The sequence below is a fragment of the Babylonia areolata genome, chromosome 20, assembly GCF_041734735.1.
Source record: "Babylonia areolata isolate BAREFJ2019XMU chromosome 20, ASM4173473v1, whole genome shotgun sequence".
Lineage (NCBI taxonomy): Eukaryota > Metazoa > Mollusca > Gastropoda > Neogastropoda > Buccinidae > Babylonia > Babylonia areolata.
Genome location: NC_134895.1, coordinates 33839001 through 33859386, shown reverse-complemented (window position 1 = coordinate 33859386; position 20386 = coordinate 33839001). Strand labels below are relative to the sequence as shown.

Genomic DNA, 20386 nt, shown 5'->3' with positions numbered 1-20386 from the left:
CTAAGCGCGTTGGGTTACGCTGCTGGTCAGGCATCTGCTTGGCAGATGTGGTGTAGGGTATATGGATTTGTCCGAACGCAGTGACGCCTCCTTGAGCTACTGAAACTGAAACTGAAACTCATTTTAGAGTACACGCTGATTCTCTTTTACCTCATCCAGTCCAATCGTAATTATCCGCATTAATTTTCTTATGGTGAGTAACTGACTGCTAGTAGATTATGTCCATTACTGATACACTTTGAACTGAGAAATGATTGAAGATATGCCAGTCAATGTTTCTGCTGCAGACTTATGAAAAAAAATGTTCATAAATATTCGAGATATTTCCACAATATATATATATATATAGATACAAAGATAGACAAAACGTGTTATAACACAGCATATACACATGCATCATACACACAGATAGGCCTACACACACACACACACACACACACACACACACACACACACACACACACAACGGGAGGCTATAGACTGACGTTTAGCCTTCATCGAAATATGTCGTCTGCCACAGGTTGCGCCATGTCTAATAGATGCGTGTGTTCTTTCATCAGTGTGATATTGCATCTTGCCCAGTGAGCATGAGCACGTTCGCCCCTTTCTAGTCGATGCACATGGTTGACTTATTTTATTGTCTATATCAGAAAGTACCAATTCCTGAATTAGATGTTAATGAAGACAATTGTTCGCCCTCTCTTCTATCCATTTGTGGAGCTAACTTTTTTTTTTTTTATCGTCGCAGATATCATTTCGTCTGGTAATTCCAAAACAAAAAATGAGCTTGTGACCTCTGCACTATTGTTGCCTATAGCAGCCATGTTGTTAATCTCTTAAAGCTTACGCTCAGCAAAATTGAAAAATGAAGAAAATCGATCAAGAACTTGCCTCAAGCTGTCAAAGGGAAGGAAAACACTACCGTCGTTGTAATGAACATTCAGCAAAGCAATCACGTCAGTGAGCTCAGGTCACGTGGTTTTGACTGCCGTGCAATCTGTTACCAGTGTCAGATGCACCATAGTTGGTGGGATTTTTTGTTTTGTTTGTTTGTTTTTGTTAGAATTGTGGCTTTGTCAGAGATTGTTAAGAGAGGTTTTATGCTGTCAAACAGAAAGAACTGGAACCGATTGATCCCGGAACATACACATCCTGCTAAATGAAAGATATGTAAGAGTGTGCAGCTACCCTGAACGTATACAACCTGCTGGGGGAAAAAAAAAAACGTCATTCAACAACGAGTTTGCTTGTCATATTCGCGAGTTTTCCATTGTGCAAGAAGATGAGGTGAGTACTAACTTAGGCTGGTTCACAATGGTCACTGAAACTGGATGAGCGGGCGCCAGGCTCGCATTTGATCAGGTTGAACCTCCGGGGGGCGCTCAACATAAAAACTGCATGGTGTTTTCACATCCCACCGAGAATAATGCAATGTTGGCTACATCTCGATAGATCTACACATCGACAGCTCTCCTAATATCTGCTTCTTGAATACGGATTTCGTGTGGATTCTAGGGCTGAAACTAGAGGACGTAGATAATATGGACACATGTAATTAATCATTATTTCTGTAAAAATTTGGAAAAAATATCTAAAAACAAACTTATTCCATCTCCGTTCTTCTTTCAGTGGACAAAGACCAGACTCCTCGTTCAGTTTTTTTTCTCCCTTTGACAGTGGTTCTGGTTGCCTCTAAATGCAACTGTGATTGTAAGTTTGCATATTTTTCTCAGTATAATCACATATCATACCAGCGTGTGTGTGTGTGTGTGTGCTCTATTTCGAGAGAGCATGCAGGCATCTCTCAAATTTCTTCTGTGCATTCGAATAACTAGCACACGGGGAAAAAAAAGTTAAGTGATGTTTTTAGCTTGTATGATTTGAATGAATCATCCGAGGTAAGGATCTATCGATGTGGAAATCTATCAACGCGGAGATCTATTGATGTGGAGATCTTTCGAGAGGAACCCACGAGTGTTATCCACCCTTCTTCTCAAACCACCTGCACATCCTACGTTCTCTCACATCTACCCGGCCACCCTCCCGGGCCCCCTTCTGTTTCCACATCAACACATACACGCGCGCACATGCGTTATAAGATTTGTTTTTTCCCAGTTGGCCATTATTACGTAAGAGGGGAAATCGGCGTTAAATTCAAAAGTAACATAATACTGAGGGTCCAAGCTTGTGAATTATGTTCAAAGCCATGCAATCCGCTACTGTTGTGTGTGCACTTGTGGATCTGTTTCGCGGATCCGTTAAAAAGGATTTGGTCACGGGTATTAATCATGTACAAGGATGACTTCTATTACACGCCAGCTTTTGGCAGGCTGTCAAAGAAGGGCGACAGACGAGACACTTGCTCGGGTCAGAAGATCGAAGAGCAAGCCAGGTGATCGAGTTTCCATCCTTTTGTAATTGTTGCTGCACCCACAACCACAGCAGTAAACACCTTGTATACGTCGTGTATTTCTGCAGCGTGGTTCCTTTTCGTTATGTGTTGCAGGTTTTGCGGAATTGAATGTGGTTGGCCGGACCTAATATGTTTGGCTAGTTTACAGTTCAGTTGGCCCATTCTGTTTGTGTATTGCAGAATGTACTGTTGGCCCATTCTGTTTGTGTATCGCAGAATGTACTGTTGGCCCATTCTGTTTGTGTATCGCAGAATGTACTGTTGGCCCATTCTGTTTGTGTATCGCAGAATGTACTGTTGGCCCATTCTGGTTGTGTATCGCAGAATGTACTGTTGGCCCATACTGGTTGTGTATGGCAGAATGTACTGTTGGCCCATTCTGTTTGTGTATTGCAGAATGTACTGTTGGCCCATTCTGTTTGTGTATGGCAGAATGTACTGTTGGCCCATTCTGTTTGTGTATTGCAGAATGTACTGTTGGCCCATTCTGTTTGTGTATCGCAGAATGTACTGTTGGCCCATTCTGTTTGTGTATTGCAGAATGTACTGTTGGCCCATTCTGGTTGTGTATTGCAGAATGTACTGTTGGCCCATACTGGTTGTGTATTGCAGAATGTACTTTTGGCTCATTCTGTTTGTGTATTGCAGAATGTACTGTTGGCCCATTCTGTGTGTGTATTGCAGAATGTACTGTTGGCCCATTCTGTTTGCGTATTGCAGAATGTACTGTTGGCCCATTCTGTTTGTGTATTGCAGAATGTACTGTTGGCCCATTCTGTTTGTGTATTGCAGAATGTACTGTTGGCCCATTCTGTTTGTGTATCGCAGAATGTACTGTTGGCCCATTCTGTTTGTATATCACAGAATGTACTGTTGGCCCATTCTGTTTGTGTATCGCAGAATGTACTGTTGGCCCATTCTGTTTGTGTATCGCAGAATGTACTGTTGGCCCATTCTGTTTGTGTATCGCAGAATGTACTATTGGCCCATTTTGTTTGTGTATCGCCGAATGTACTGTTGGCCCATTCTGTTTGTGTATTGCAGAATGTACTGTTGGCCCATTCTGGTTGTGTATTGCAGAATGTACTGTTGGCCCATTTTGTTGGTGCATCGCAGAATGTACTGCTGGCCCATTTTGTTTGTGTATCGCAGAATGTACTATTGGCCCATTCTGTTTGTGTATCGCAGAATGTACTATTGGCCCATTCTGTTTGTGTATCGCAGAATGTACTGTTGGCCCATTCTGTTTGTGTATCGCAGAATGTACTATTGGCCCATTCTGTTTGTGTATCGCAGAATGTACTGTTCCATTTCTGTCTCTGTAACCCAGCTAACTCTTGATATAGATTATACAGGGTCATCAACCTTTAACGCACGAATCTCATCGTCGGCAGGAGTTATGACAGCGGATGGTCTGCACATTTATCATATCATGTCATATCAATATTAAGGCGTGTAGGCCTGATAAGGCCTTTTACCCGCTTGAAGTGGGGAAGAAAAAGATAATCCCCACATGCAAGCATTTTTCCAGCATTGAGTGCGCAATGTGAATTGAAAACTCTCCATTCAAACCAACCCCTGAGGGGCTTAACAAAATGAAATTTAACACCCCCGCACCAAAAAAACCCAAAAAACTATAAAATAAAATAACCACTTAAAAAAAAAAAAATAAAAAAAAAAGACCTTATCACGCCAGATCAGCCCCAGACAGTTTGAGGGTACTTGAATTATCGAGCAATTACGACACCGGCCGTCAGTGCCTGTGGTGAACAAAGGCTCCAGCTAAGGGAAACAATCAGGCCTTTATGCCAAATTGAATCATTTCCCTTTAAATTCACGACCAAACAAGGTAGTTGGTTTTCCAAATCTTTTATCTTTTCTTTCTTTCGTTCTGTCCACAATTTTACAACTATTTTTAGATATATTTGTCATGCATGAAGGATAAACAGCAAAATGCAAGAACTATTCAACTGTCAAATGAAATATCAATCAGTTAATGGGTTCGTGGGCAACTGCAGTTCACACGTTCACTCGTGTCCACAAGAACACTTTTTCGTGTACCATGTTTTGGGGTTGTTGTTGGGTGTGTTTTTTTTTTACCGCTTTTACCCTGCCATTAATGCAGCCGTACCCAGTCTGGGCGGGGAGTGCATGCTGGATATGTTTCTGATTCCATAACCCGCCGAACGCTGACATGGATTACGGGCTTTTAACGTCCCTATAGGTTAATTTTGATCGTCTATAGTTGGCAACTATCGACCAATCTCCCTCACATGCGTAGCCTGCAAAATGATGGAGCATATTATCACCAGCCACATCATGACGTACCTGGAGAGCAATGGTATCCTCTGCCCAGAACAGCACGGCTTCCGTAGAGGACGATCTTGTGAAACACAGCTGCTCGGCTACATTGACGAAACCACTACTGAACTGGAAAAAGGAAACCAAGTGGACACAATTGTCCTCGACTTCTCCAAGGCCTTTGACAAGGTCAGCCACGCCCTGCTTGTTCATAAATTACAGCGCTATGGAATTAGAGGTCAGCTCAAAACCTGGATCAAAAGTTTTCTTGAGGACAGGCAGCAAGCAGTTGTAGTGGTGGAGGGAGCTACCTCAAAATACATCCCAGTCTACTCAGGTGTTCCCCAGGGCTCGGTCCTCAGCCCTTGTCTCTTCCTCTTTACATCAATGTCCTCCCAAAGACCATCAACTCTAAGGCCAGATTATTTGCAGATGACACCATGTGCAACAAAATAATCAAGAAGGAAGCTGACCAGCACACACTCCAAGAAGACCTAGTTTCCCTTTCCATTTGGGAGAAACAGTGGGCCATGCAATTCCACCCGCAAAAGTGCTCTACCTTGAGTGTCGGCGGAAAAAGGAAAAAGATCGCACCAAACTACAAACTCCATGGCCATCCGCTGGAAAACGTCAACACCACAAAATATCTTGGTGTGAACATCCAAGACGACCTACGCTGGGGATCACACATCAATTCCACAACCAACAAAGCCAGCAAGACCTTAGGCTTTCTTCGGCGCAGCTTGAAGATAGGAAACAAGAAGACAAAGGAAACTGCGTACAAAGCACTTGTTCGACCTATCCTTGAGTATGCTGCATCTGTGTGGGATCCCTATACAGCCAGTGACATCCAGGCCATCGAAAAAGTCCAGCGCCGAGCAGCAAGATGGGCCACAAACGACATCGACAGACGTCTTGTGTCAACTCCATCCTTAGCACCCTCAACTGGTACCCGCTACAAATCAGACGAAAAAAATCTCTCCTGGAGATGTTCTACAAGTTCCATCATGGTCTCATCTCCATCAGCTCAGTCTGCCTACCAACACCGTCAGACAGCAGGCTGAGCTCCAGCAACGACGACATACCTGCCTGCAGGACGCAGTACAGACAGATGTCTTTCTTTCCCCGTACCATCCCGGAATGGAATGCACTGCCCCAGGAGGTTGTCACAGCCGAGTCGCTGGACTGCTTCAAGTCCAGACTCGCCTCCTGCTTGTGACACAACAGAGTAGACTTCCCCCCCCCCCCTCCCATCCCCCCACTATCCTCCAACACTTTTGCTTCGTCCCCCCCCCCCCCTACCAGCCAGCAAGCCCCCCCCCCCCACACACACACACACACACCTCCCCCCTTCCCCTTCCCCCTCCCCCCTCACACACACACACACACTTTTTATTTATTCCCCCACTGGTAAGCAGTGTCGTAGAAGGCTAGGACTGTGCCGGTCGGGTGACCGCTACGGTAGCCAGACTGGCCTACCTGGAGATGCGAACACACCAGTGGACTGCGCCCCGTCTCCCCTGCCCCGATGGCCGTAAAAAGCCTCGAGAACTTGAATCTTATTTGATCTTCTACTTGTGTGCACACTCCGACAGGGGCTAGTACAAAGCATTAGTAGGTTTGTCCGTGCATGCATATAGCTGAGAGAGGATCTCCAAGTACAGTGTTCAGTCTCGAAAAGCTTGTCAGCTGGTTAAAACGACAACAGAAATGATTTAAACCATGACCCCCCCCCCCCCGCCCCACCCCGAAAAAAAAAAAAGATCTAAAGTTAGAAGAAGAAAAAATTCCTTGTCCTTGTTCTGAAAATGTTTTTCGATAGATCTGTCTCCATAATCTTGATATATGTGTGTGACTGTGAGTCAGTGCGGTGTACTGTCATGACTTGTCATGTTGTGCTGGCTCTGAGTGTTATTGATCGCCATCCTCCGTGCTCTAAATGGGGCTAGTCCTTTTCATTAAACTTGACTTCAAACGCGCGCGTGTTCGTTTGTGTGTGTTCGTGTGTGTGTGTGTGTGTGTGTGTGTGTGTGTGTGTGTGTGTGTGTTCGTAGGCGCGCGAGTGTATGTGTGTGTTTGCGTAAGAGAAAGAGTTCAAACGTGTGAGTGTGTGTGTGTGTGTGTGTGCGCGCGCGCGCGCGAAAAAACTCTTGGGTGTGATCGCCGTAAATATGAATTACCTTTGTCTTAAAAAAACAAACCAACGTTTATTCCCAATGGCCGGAATTGAAACAAGTATAACACATATTACAATTATCATCACTATATCATCATCTTTTTTTCTTTTCTTTTTTTTTAACGTTATCGTCATCACTGTTCATCATCACTGGTTGAAAGGTATGAGCGGTTCTGTAAAGAATACAGTATGGGTGTCATACTGGTGGAAAACACCATACGACAGAACATGCAAAACACAGTGAAATAATTTTAGAAATCACATTGAAATGATAGAATCAAATAGGACAGTTTAAAATGTGCTCCCCTCCGAAAGCGCGCTCGCGTGTGCCGGAGTGCGCACGTGTGTCAGTATAACTAGACTACGCGCCGTCGCGCATTTATGACATGAAATGTGAACATGTACACAACGATAAATAAACCATCCACACGTGCCATACTTTGCATGTCAGCCTGTCACAGCCTCCAAACTCAAAGCATGACTGTGGTTTGAGGCCGACTTTCACTAATTGTTCCCGTGAGATGGAGATAGATCAGCAAACTAATTAATCATAATAATTAGTCTCGAAACCTGACTCCGCCAAGGCCCTTCATGACGGACTGAGATAGACAGAACCACTTCATACACCCATACCGTGTTTCTGAAATGGACACACACACACACACACACACACACACACGTGAATCACAAACGAGAACTACGTTTAGCATATTTAGTAATTCTGTACGGCTTGCAACAGAGACGAAGACGATGATGTTCTCCAAATATGTATCATATGTCCATGATTATGTGCATACGTTTTTATCATTTGATTCGGATTGTTATCGGGATATTTAAACGTTAGGACCACACGAAACTGACACTCTGCTTGTCAGAGAGAGAGAGAGTGTGTGTGTCATTTGCTGCAATTTTTTCGTTTGGAAGAATCTGCTTGTCAGTTTCACTGCTTCGTAAAGAACTTGAATTGGTAAGTGTTACTGTCAGACTTTATTCAAGTGCTCTCGCAGCTGATTACGATAAGATACAACTTCATTATCTGTTAACTCACAAAAATTACATGTTATCTGAAGCATTCTCTGTCGGTTTTTTATGATTTTATCTTCTTAAACTTTTTAGAAGAAAAAAACATTTCAAAATAAATGAGTGGTATTTTTGTGTAAACATAGTGGAAACGGCAGCGGATACACACAGAGAGAGAGAGAGAGAGAGAGAGAGAGAGAGAATGTGTGTGTGTGTGTCTCTGTGTGTGTCTGTGTATACAGACAGACAAAAAGACTGAAAGACAAAGGCAGTGACCGAGAAATGAGTGAGAAAGTGTGTAGTAGATCAATGCCAAATCAAGTCAATTCTGGAACCATAAGGTTGACGCAGTACATTTTGTTCGGTTTGAAGAGAAAGAAAAAGCAAAAGAATACGACTTGGTCAAACAATATGAAAAGACAAGTCAAACAATTAGAAAACTACCTTGGCTACAAGACCAGCGAATTTTTTCTCCTCCAGTTCAAGTTGGATAATATCGTTTCGACGTCAAGTAATCTTTGTATTATGATTACTTTTGTGACGTCTCAGTGTTTCGTTCCACGCCACAGCCATACATCTTCACAACATTATGTTCCGTTTCCTTTATCTGCAGGTCCAGGATGCAGATGTTCTTCTCTCCCGTGACACACTCCACACTGATTGTGCAGGGATGGACAACTGCCACATTTACTGGTATAATACGCTGTTTTTGTCGGGCGGTTTCTCTATGGATGCGTGCGTGCGTGCGCGTGTGTGTGTGCGTGCGTGCTCGCGTGCGCACTGAATAATACTCAATCTTATAAGATCTGTACATTAACAGAAAAATAAAATCCCACGGGCATATTTTCCATTTTCGCTATTCATGTGCTGAATATCCCAAAAGAAACTGACCAGGGGGTAGGAGTTTCAGTATGACACTATCAAACTTAACGGACATATTTTCCTGATTGAATGCCGAACGATTAAGACTCCCAAAGAAATGACCACGGGTATCTTACAGAGATGGAAAATGCACAATACAGACATGGATAGATTAGTTCTCTCTCAGTAGTTGCTTCTCTCCGTTTTGCACTTGGTGAACAAGGTACCAGGTTAAACTAATGAGATGGGGAAGAAAATAAAACAAATTCTGTGTGTGGTATGTGTGCGTTCGCGTGCATGCATGTGTGTGCGTATGTGTACATGCTTGTGGTTCAAAATTATAACGGTTTTTGTTGATTTTGTTTTTATTTTTCTATCAATTCTATTTTAATTTTGCTTGGTCATATTCACCTCTTTACACTTTAATCAAGGACAGTATCAATTATTTTTTCTGGTTTTTCCACCAGAATCGTTGCTAACAAAAACAAAAAAAATCAAGTACAGGGTGTTTAAGTTATTGTTTCTTATGAAAACTGATACACATTCTCCACGTGAATGATATGGTTTACGATTATTTCAAATGGTTGTTTAAGCTCTGTTCATTCCGAACAGCATGTCACGTAACTTTTAGCGCAACCAAGTACCTACCAGATCCTGTAAGTACTGTTCAGTGTACCTCCAGAACTTTTTTAAGAGTAGTAACAGAAATATTACATGTAAACGACTTGTCTTGCAAATGGAGCATTTTTGTTATCTGGGAGAATGCAGGATTGAACTTCGTCAGACGCATACATCACTGGAATTATGCTCCACGCAATCTGCTTGTCTTACACAGCACCCGTTATCTGGGAGAACGCAGATTTTAACCTATTCAGAGCCATATGTAACTTCACTACCCAGAGTGGAGTGTGTTTTGAATAATAGTCGTGGCCGACTATGGCCATCAGAACAGCAGATGAGGCTTGCAACTGCTGTGCCGACTATCTGGACTTGAATTTGGTTATAGTGGAGAATGTCTTGCCGAAGTTTCGCCCACACTCTCTCGGCCAAGAGAGCTTTAGGACAGTCGGAATTGGGATGGTCCCCAAAGGCCAACTAGTCCCGACGGCTGCAGAGTGCTAGTGGTTCAGATGGGAGGACTGGGATAGCAGAGTGTCTGTCAATTAGTCATTATCGTGATCGCCTTACTATAAACCGTGAAAAAAGGGTCAAAATTCTCAAGCCTTTTATTTCCTGCTCAAACGAGAGACGTTGTTTATCTCTGCTACAAGTGACAGTTGTTGTCACCAGTCAAGAGCTTAACAGGTTGTGACCTGCATCTGCTGAATTATTGTATTAAATTAGAATAACAACAGGCACCATATTCAGTGCACCATCAAAGTGACTTGGCAGCAAGCAGTCTTGGGTCTCCTCTGGAGTGTAGCCTTATGACGATCTAATATCAGCACCCTGTGGATTGGACAAGTCTGGGTGTGGCAGTCTATAAGGAAATCAGGATGAGCAGTGTGGAAGTAATGGAGGTAGAACGATACGCCCACTATTATTCTGATGTGAAGAGAAACATCATTTACATCCAATCGCATTAAATGTTGTGCTAAAAAAAAAAATAATAATAAATAAACAAATGCTGCTTTATGTCAACCTGCACAGTCACGGTATGAGAAAAGTTAAAAGTCCCATGGTCATTTATGACCAGCAAGGCAGTGAATTCATCATATCCACTGTGTCTTGGGCTCAGCACTGGAAAGCAGGGACTGATCCTCTCTTGCCATTTTTACCTTCCACAGTTGATGTCAGGTACCTGTTTAGTGAAGTGAGGAAAATCGAGTTAAGTGCGTTTCCAAAGGACACAACACCATGCGGAAACGAGGCCTCGAACCCTATCACTGGTGAACACTGGATCAGAAGTCTAACACCTGACTGTGCAATGCCACCTGTGGTCACAGTGTACTTCCCCACTGTTGCAGGTATGGTGTTGGGAATAGCGGCAGGGGCTGTGCTGTCCATTGGTCTGGAGTGCCTCAAGAGCTACATGGCCACCCGAAGGATGTGCGGCCTCCAAAACCCGCCCTGTGGAAGGTACGGGTCTTTTCCTGGCTCTGCATCTGTTGCCTGTGTGGCAGTGTATTCATTGCCTCCCCCCAGCCCCCACCATCCCACCTCCCTCTCCTTCGTTTTTACCTCGGGTCTAACTCGGGCTTGTGCAAATTAACCGCAGATCTTTGTAGACTAAACTGGCACAATCGCCAAGGGTAAGCTTCAACTAGTTTTAACTGACCCACCGATCCATTCTTGGCCAGCATGAAATGACCCTGAAACCCAGTTAGAATCAATACAGGCTATCAAAGTAGAACTCTCCCATATTCGTTTCCATTAAATTGTAAACTATCGAAGTGGAACTCCCCCACATGTTTTCGTCCAGTTGTAAGCTATCAAAGTGGAACTCATCCACATGTTTTCATCAAGTTGTAAGCTATCAAAGTGGAACTCCCCCACATACGTTTCCATGAAGTTGTAAGCTATCAAAGTGGAACTCCCCCACATATGCCCCTGTTCAGTTGTAGTGAAGATGAGGTGTCAGTAAAGGCTAGCCCAGAGGGACCCCCCTTTATTTTTTCAATAGCTTGATTAAACTGGTAGGAAGGGGGAATTTCCAACTACAGGTCGATCGTGGCGAGCCACATATAACCCCAGGGGTCATTCAAGGCTGGCCCAGAACAACCCCCTGGGTAAACGTCAGCAGGAGGGGGGTGGGGGGGGGTCGGTAATTTTCAGGCTATTACACCTGATTCCTCCTGTCATCATGCTGGAGAACTGTGGAGTCCGAATTCTTTCTTTTTTATGCTTAGTTCCTGTTATGCATCATCTGTACCTGTATGCATTTTCTTCTTTTTCCAGCACTGCTGGGGGTTTTTTCTAAAGCAATTTCTGTCACTTCATTTGAGCTAGAAATGGATTACTATATGATAGGTACATATGTAAAATGTGAATGACAACTCAAGTCTTTTGTGAATGTCTCAATGTATTTATGCCTGATAGTATGTCTGAAAGTGTAGTGTTAAAGAAGTGTGTGTGTTTGAGTGTGTGCGTGTGTGCAAGTGTGTGTTGTGTGTGTGTGTGTGTGTGTGTGTGTGTAGGTATGTCACTGGACAGTAACTCCTCTCAAAAAACTCAGCCAATTTCAAGGCAGCTGTTAATGCCTGGCAGACACAGTATTGTGAAATTTGTAAAACGAAAGAAACAAAATTAGAAAAGAAAGTGATTTCGGGAGTGAAATTGGAAAATGGTGCAAAGTGGGGATGGGTCCTTACATGGTAGTTTAAAAGTATTTTTATGCCATGCTGTGACCTTGATTTTCAGTCTGATTCATGCATTTACCGAACCTCGATTTTCATCAGGTATCAAGGTCTCATTGAGGATTCTTCAAACTATGAAAAATGTTAAGGCTGAAACAAATCATTTCATTTTGAATTATTCAGTGTCTAAAAACTTGATGTTAAACAAATACACTATAAACATGCCAACCTAAGTTTAAAACACATCTTACTGCCCAACAAATCCAAAATAAACATATCATTTTCCCGGCAGACTGTCCATCTCCAAACGCCTGTTATCCACTCTGGCTCACACCATGAACGTGCTGGTGGGCTACTTGCTCATGCTCATCGTCATGACCTTCAACATCTACATCTTGATTGCCATCGTTGCTGGTGCCGGCCTTGGTCACTTTGTCTTCAGACCACTCTTCTTCCATCATTTTAAAAGACGACTCCACCGTGCTGTCGTGAATGTGCCAAGTGATGACATGGAGGAAGATGTTTGTCAGGACTGTGCAATCAGCAGTGAGGCTCAAGAGGCTGTGCAGAGAATCGAACCATTCGGAAGCGTTGTCAAGGTTACAGAAGAGGAGGGGGAAGCAGCAGGCTCTACTTCGGATTCTAAGGAGCATGGAGCGTTTAAATCTAAGGAAACAATTATTTGAAATCAGCTGATCAAACATGAATACTGTGTGTGTAATATTATGTTTATGGACTTCAGTTCCAATGTACTGGATTGTGTGTTTGTGCACGCACGTGTGTGTGTGTGTGTGTGTGTGTGTGTACATGTGTCTGACTCTGTGTGTGTGCATATGTTTTAAAAAAAAAGTGGAAGGACTGGGCAAGTGAAGTGGGTCAAATGAATACTTCAGTGAAAGTCAAACCAACCAAAACAAACAACCCTGCATCCTAATATTTCAGCATTGTAAGGATTGATGCCATGTTGAACTGAACACGATGTTTAAGAAATAAAATATTGCTTAACAACAATGTCTATGGTGAAAAAAAGACAGAAACACAAACTTTGTTAAGCATAAGTCGCATTTATTAAAACATTGTATTTCAACTTTTTTGTTTTGTGTGTTGACACTTTTTCCCCCACAAGAACAAGGCAAAACAAATTCAAATGAAAACTTGCATAAAGAAAATATGTATATTCACATACATTCTTAAAGGGTTGTACAAACCTGAAGCATCAAAATTTCTTTACAACCCCGACAAGTAATTTACATCTTTATCAACAATACGGCATATGATTTAATTGACTAATGTTTTTAAAACCTTAACACATTTCTGCATCCTTAACCCTTTTCAGCTTTTTGTGGAGTTTGTTGTTTGGAGAAAAAAAAATCAGATGAATACAGTCATGAGTTATGTACATTTTGTTGTCTTTTTATGCACAGGAATGACATAAGAACAGCACATGCAGTCATGCAAGGTCAGCATTTATGCCTACTTATTTTCTTTTGGATTTACCGCTTCAGGAGTCTAAAAAATGAAGATTAAACCAGCAATCATACTGACACGTTGCTAATGTTATTTGTATTGTGTATGAATGCACACAAGAAAATCATTTTCACAAAATGTAGCCTTGTCGCCAATTGTGATTACAGGAACTGAACAAACAACAAAAAAATGGCATAAAAAACATCCTCACTAGTTTCATGCTGATTATGATTGTAGAATGAGAACTCATTATGCCCATCAGCGAAGTCATGTTTGGCACATTAAAGATATTCCATATTAATGAACTATGAAACCTACAATTTGCTGTCATTCCTGGTTGTTGCACTTTATAAGCTGGAATTTATCACTCAGAAATAATGCCTCAGAATAAAGTATGCACAGCCCAAAAGCACAGATAAGACTGTAAAACACTGCCATGCTCATAAAGTATCCATCCAGAAAAGCTTCTGTCAATCAGGTCTATCAAGTCGGGGGGTCCACAACGCCTTATAACCGAACTGTCTGTGAAATATTCACAACAAATGCTGATCAACACAAACACAGATTGGCATAGTTCTCAGTACACCACCACAGATCAACATACCTCTCTTGAATAAACACATTCCACTATGTTATGTCATACCTCGTGCATCAAAACATCATTTCATTTCATGAGCAACGTAACAATCACTTCACACAATAAAGATGAAATCTTCACATGCCTCAGACCATCTACTGCCTCTTTCATTAAACTTTTCTCTTGCCATCTACTACTTTCCAAGTGGTGAAACAGCAACAAACTCTGCTTTTCCTGCTTTTTAAAACTAAAAGATTAAATATCTTCATAAAGAAGATTCAACAAGATGTTAACAAAGACCTTTACATATGGATAAGTCTCCTAAACAGGTTGTAGCTTTTCTCCAATTTAGCACTAACACCAAAGGCTGGGGAGTGAACTGAACAAGGCTTGGTCTGACCTTGTACTGGGGTTCAGGAAAGTGGGGCACAGTCATAATGAAACTAAGACTACAGAGAGTGGGAGAGAAAAAAAAAAGGACAAACATTCATCAACAGAGCCCTGGATGATGTCAATGGTTAGCCCCCACCCTAAAAACAAAAACAAAAGAGGGATAGGATAATGGATGACATAAACATTAATCAAGAGCTCTGAATGACGTCAACATTAACCCCCACGCACACACTCCCCTACTCCTTCCTCCCATCAATTAACAATAGTAAACAGTCCACTATCCACAACATCATGAGACCTAGCACTGTCATCCTTCTGCCTTCCAGACAAAGCAACCAACAACAAACAGATCATGCAGACTGGGCAATGTTCAGAAGCTGTGGTGTGGTGTGTGGAGGTGAGGCAGCTAAGCAAAGCCGGCCTTAGCTGTCTGCCTCCAACTCCAGGATGCGAGGACCGTACAGCAACACATAGGCGCAGTGCCAGTCACCTGTTGACACAACACAACCAACCAATGCTGACTGTGTCTCGGTTCAAGGTTCAAAATTGAATTTCCCACAGCCTTCTGCGACCATCACATATCCTCTGTGACATGCACTTGGCATTGGAAGGCAAGGCCCAATCCTCTCCTTACGCAATTTTAACTCACTCGGGACGACAAGTTTTCTCCCTTGCTTTTCCCCACAGACGGCCCATTTGTAAGGGTTAGGAAAAAAATTACAAAAAATACAAAATACTGTGTAAGAAAATGAAACTTTCAGAACTGGTTTATTACGTGTTGAGCTATTACATGTAAAAAAAATTAAATTTCTCATCTTATTTTTACAGTTTTGCCATATGTAGAAAATACTGCCAATTTTTCACCCCGAATCACCATACCCATGCTCGCTTTCTGCATTAAATTCGCTTTCTTCTTCATCATCATCCACCTCTTCAATGTCCAACCCTTCAGTTTGAAGCATTTCAAGTACTTCGGCAACCCTAAAACATTGCCGTCACTGCCTTGTTCGCTTCACAACATTCCGAGAAGAGGCAGCTTTGCTAACAGGCTGGCACGCGAGCAGACAACCGGTCAGTGACTTTGTCAGCGTTTGTGCGAGACAGGCCACACATCCCATATTAACCAATCATACTGTTCGATTGTGGAGTGACCCAGAATAGCGCACTCTGCTTGGCTAATCACAAAATCACGTGTACAGCGCATGATGGAATTTTACTTTCGGAGAATGCTATTCCATTCCTTCGTCCGAAACCGAATACGTTTTGTGTAGGAATGCGTGAGCATTCCTTCGTCCGGAAAGAGTTAACCATTTCTAACCGGTCAGATACCCATTCACATAAGGGTGGAGTGAGGAAAATCAGAGTAAAGTGTCTTTGCCAAGGACACAACACCATGCCAAAACAGGGCCTCAAACCCTGACCACTGATGAACACTTGAACAGAAGTCCAACGCCTTGCCACTTCTGCCATGGTGGCCCCTGTCTCGGTACTTCAAGGTAAACAGCGCACAGTTCATTTGACATGGTAAATACACACAACAGGATGAGTGAACAGTATCAGCCGTAACAACCAGGATTCCAGCAGATGTAACCAAACAAAATTCCATACTTTTTTCTGACCATAATAAAAATTTTCCATGCCAAACACAAAGCCAAACTGAATATAAAAAATAAAATAATTTGCTACAAAACTGATGAAAGAGACTGGCAGACATGTCCATGTTCATTTTTCATCATTTCAGTTTCCTCAATTGTTTATTTTTTATAGGTTTTTCTTCTTATTTTTGTTTGTTTTGGGGTGTGTTTTTTTTTGCATTAAACTCTGCTGAACGGTACCGGTCAAGGGTTTTATTAAGTAGGTAACCTCCCCTTTGTCCCGCTGGCTAGTGCCCTCTTTTGACAAAGAACATTTGATAGGCAGTCATTTGTCTTTTTACCACATTTCCCTTCACAACAGATGAACAGCACATTTGAAAGCCATCCATTTGTCTTATTATCACATTTTCATCAACTGACCATTTGATAGCCAGTCTTTTTACATATTTCCTTTGTCAACAGACACTAACACACTTACCTCCTCCAGACAGTTTCAAAATGTCCTCCCCCTTGACAGGTGCCACTCTGTCGTCATCGAACATCAACCAGTCGTCTGCAACAAATATCTTGCTATAATTCTCCACACAGTGATGCCCACAATACAAAACATCATCTGTAACACATCTGTTGCCATTAATTCCCACTGAATAATACCCAGACAACAAAACAATGCCATTATTCCTCACTGAATGATACCCAGATGACAAAAACAAAGTGCCATTTTTCCCCACCAAATGATACCCAGACAATAAAACAAAGTGCCATTATCTCCCACCTAGTGATACTCAGACAATAAAACAAAGTGCCATTATTCTCCACCCAGTGATACCCAGACAATAAAACAAAGTGCCACTATTCCCCACCCAGTGATACCTAGAGTAGACAATAAAACAAAATACCATTTTCCCCACCAAATGATACCCAGACAATAAAACAAAGTGCCATTATTCTCCACCCAGCGATGCCCAGACAATAAAACAAAGTGCCACTATTCTCCACAAAACAAAGTGCCATTATTCACCACCTAATGATACCCAGACAATAAAAGTGCCATTCCCCACCCAATGATACCCAGACAATAAAACAAAGTACCACTATTCTCCACCAAATGATACACAAACAAAACAAAGTACCACTATTCTCCACCGAATGATACACAAACAAAACAAAGTGCCACTATTCCCCACCGAATGATACACAGACAACAAAACAAAGTGCCACTATTCTCCACCGAATGATACACAGACAACAAAACAAAGTGCCACTATTCTCCACAAAACAAAGTGCCATTATTCACCACCTAATGATACCCATACAATAAAACAAAGTGCCACTATTCTCCACCGAATGATACACAGACAACAAAACAAAGTGCCACTATTCTCCACAAAAAAAGTGCCATTATTCACCACTTAATGATACGCAGACAATAAAACAAAGTGCCACTATTCTCCACCGAATGAGACACAAACAAAACAAAGTACCACTATTCTCCACCGAATGATACACAGACAACAAAACAAAGTGCCACTATTCTCCACAAAACAAAGTGCCATTATTCACCACCTAATGATACCCATACAATAAAACAAAGTGCCATTATTCACCACCCAATGATACCCAGACAATAAAAGTGCCATTATTCCCCACCCAATGAAACCCAGACAATAAAACAAAGTACCACTATTCCCCACCGAATGATACACAGACAACAAAACAAAGTGCCACTATTCTCCACCGAATGATACACAGACAACAAAACAAAGTGCCACTATTCTCCACCGAATGATACACAGACAAAAAAACAAAGTGCCACTATTCTCCACCGAATGATACACAGACAACAAAACAAAGTGCCACCATTCTCCACCGAATGATACACAGACAAAAAAAACACAAAGTGCCACTATTCTCCAACAAATGATACACAGACAACAAAACAAAAAGCCACTATTCTCCAACGAATGATACACAGACAACAAAACAAAGTGCCACTATTCTCCACCAAATGATACACAGACAACAAAACAAAGTGCCACTATTCTCCACCAAATGATACACAGACAACAAAACAAAGTGCCACTATTCTCCACCGAATGATACACAGACAACAAAACAAAGTGCCACTATTCTCCACCGAATGATACACAGATGACAAAACAAAGTGCCACTATTCCCGGCCCAATGACACTCAGACAACAAAGTGCCATTATTCCCCACAGCCACCCTGATGATAAAACACAAAGTAGGTATTCCAAAGACCACATCCCATACAACTGTGCTCATCCCCCTCCTTTCATGTGCACACACAACAAAACAAGAAAAGCTGGCAAAAAAATAATTAAAAAAAAAAAAAAAGTGGTTTCCCTACCTCCCTTCTTGCGCACCCAGGCCACATAGTGACCACTAGAGCTGGAGCGTCCCTTGTGAGTCAGCACTGCTGACAGCTCATAGAAGCCACTGTTGTTGGAGCCCACGTCTGGAAAAGACAACGTGAGTCACTGAACACACTTGGTGTCTACATGAGTATAAAAGCAGCACTCCCAAATGTGGAGTGCTGGTCTAGAGGTAACACGTCCATCAAGGAAGTGAGAATCTGAGTGCAAAGGTTCGAATCCCACTCGCACTTTCTCTGCCTTCACTCGACGTTAAGTGGTGGTCTGGACACAAATCATTCAGATGAGATAAACTGAGGTCCAGTGTATAGCATGCCCTTGGTGCACATAGAAGAACCAATGGCAACAAAAGGGCTGTCCCTGGCAAAATTCTGGCTTTGTGTGTGTGTGTGTGTGTGTGTGTGTGTGTGTGTGTGTGTGTGTACTTCTGCCGATTCCTTTCACCTCGAAGGTCCAGGAAAAAACAACAATAAAAGAACACATATTAATTCCTGCACTTAAAACCAAATACAGTTTTAGTTTCTTAAGGAGGCATCACTGCCTTCTAACAAATCCAGATACTCAACACCACATCTGCAGCAAATTCACCTTATGAACTAGTCAGTCCTTCAGTGCATGCTTGTATACTTGTGTACTCATCAATGGGGATTTCTTCAATAGAACTCTGCCTGAGGACAACACTTACTTTGCCATGAGTTCTTTTTCAGTGTGCTGAGTGCATGCTGAATGGGACCTTGGTTTACATCTCATCTAAATGACTAATGCTCAGTTTGATTGTAGTCAAAATTGGGAGAAACAGCAAGACAAGGCCAAAAGGTTTGAACCCAGACTCTAATGGACATGGTGTAGGCATTTCAACTCTTTACGTTCTTTCAAATCACCAAACAGTAACTGACACTCACCATCAGGAAACGAATAGGGCTCAACCTTCATGTTCTTCTTCTCCTCTTGTCCTTTCTTGCCAGATGCCACTTGGGTCTGTAACCACACACACCACAGCAACATCAGCATTCACAATGCCACACACCACAGCAACATCAGCATCCACAATACCACAAACCACAATACAATGCCACAAACCACACAGTAACATCAGCATCCACAATGCCACAAACCACAGTAACATCAGCATCCACAATGCCAGCATCCACAATGCCACAAACCACAGTAACATCAGCATCCACAATGCCACAAACCACACAGTAACATCAGCATCCACAATGCCACACACCACAGCAACATCAGCATCCACAATGCCACACACCACAGTAACATCAGCATCCACAATGCCACAAACCACACAGTAACATCAGCATCCACAATGCCACAAACCACACAGCAACATCAGCATCCACAATGCCACACACCACAGCAACATCAGCATCCACAATGCCAGCATCCACAATGCCACAAACCACACAGTAACATCAGCATCCACAATGCCACAAACCACACAGTAACATCAGCATCCACAATGCCACAAACCACAGTAACATCAGCATCCACAATGCCAGCATCCACAATGCCACAAACCACAGTAACATCAGCATCCACAATGCCACAAACCACACAGTAACATCAGCATCCACAATGCCACACACCACAGCAACATCAGCATCAGCATCCACAATGCCACACACCACAGCAACATCAGCATCCACAATGCCACACACCACAGCAACATCAGCATCCACAATGCCACACACCACAGCAACATCAGCATCCACAATGCCACACACCACAGCAACATCAGCATCCACAATGCCACACACCACAGCAACATCAGCATCCACAATGCAACACACCACAGTAACATCAGCATCCACAATACCACACACCACAGTACCATCAGCATCCACAATGCCACAAACCACAGTGACATCAGCATCCA

The 20386-nt window shown here is 42.6% G+C and overlaps 2 protein-coding genes across 3 annotated transcripts in view; one reads left to right on the top strand and one right to left on the bottom strand.

Annotated features, from left to right (window-relative positions):
- The first annotated feature begins 1151 nt into the window (after positions 1–1151).
- Positions 1152–13611, top strand: LOC143295439 (uncharacterized). 2 transcript variants are annotated; one of them, XM_076607133.1, is made up of 4 exons: positions 1152–1287; positions 8524–8603; positions 10739–10850; positions 12360–13611. In XM_076607133.1, the coding sequence occupies exons 1-4, from the start codon at positions 1283–1285 to the stop codon at positions 12751–12753; spliced, it is 591 nt and encodes a 196-aa protein (XP_076463248.1). In that variant the 5' UTR covers positions 1152–1282; the 3' UTR covers positions 12754–13611. The 2 variants fall into 2 exon arrangements, with proteins under 2 accessions (XP_076463248.1, XP_076463249.1); XM_076607134.1 differs by lacking the exon at positions 1152–1287 and adding an exon at positions 7763–7857.
- The window catches only part of LOC143295438 (ubiquitin carboxyl-terminal hydrolase 14-like), a 20620-nt gene continuing 13345 nt past the window's right edge, over positions 13112–20386 (bottom strand). The window contains exons 15-18 of the mRNA XM_076607132.1: positions 19398–19473; positions 18471–18578; positions 16578–16652; positions 13112–14994 (exon numbers count right to left, since the gene is read on the bottom strand). Of these exons, the coding sequence (XP_076463247.1) occupies positions 14927–14994; positions 16578–16652; positions 18471–18578; positions 19398–19473 (327 nt within the window). The 3' untranslated portion in view covers positions 13112–14926. The remainder of the gene's footprint in view (positions 14995–16577; positions 16653–18470; positions 18579–19397; positions 19474–20386) is intronic.

What these genes read in the sequence shown, in the direction of transcription:
- LOC143295439 (XM_076607133.1), top strand. An exon ending in GACAACTGCCACATTTACTG is followed by an intron (nt 8,604 to 10,738) that starts GTATAATACGCT and finishes CCACTGTTGCAG; the next exon opens with GTATGGTGTTGGGAATAGCG. An exon ending in CAAAACCCGCCCTGTGGAAG is followed by an intron (nt 10,851 to 12,359) that starts GTACGGGTCTTT and finishes TTTTCCCGGCAG; the next exon opens with ACTGTCCATCTCCAAACGCC.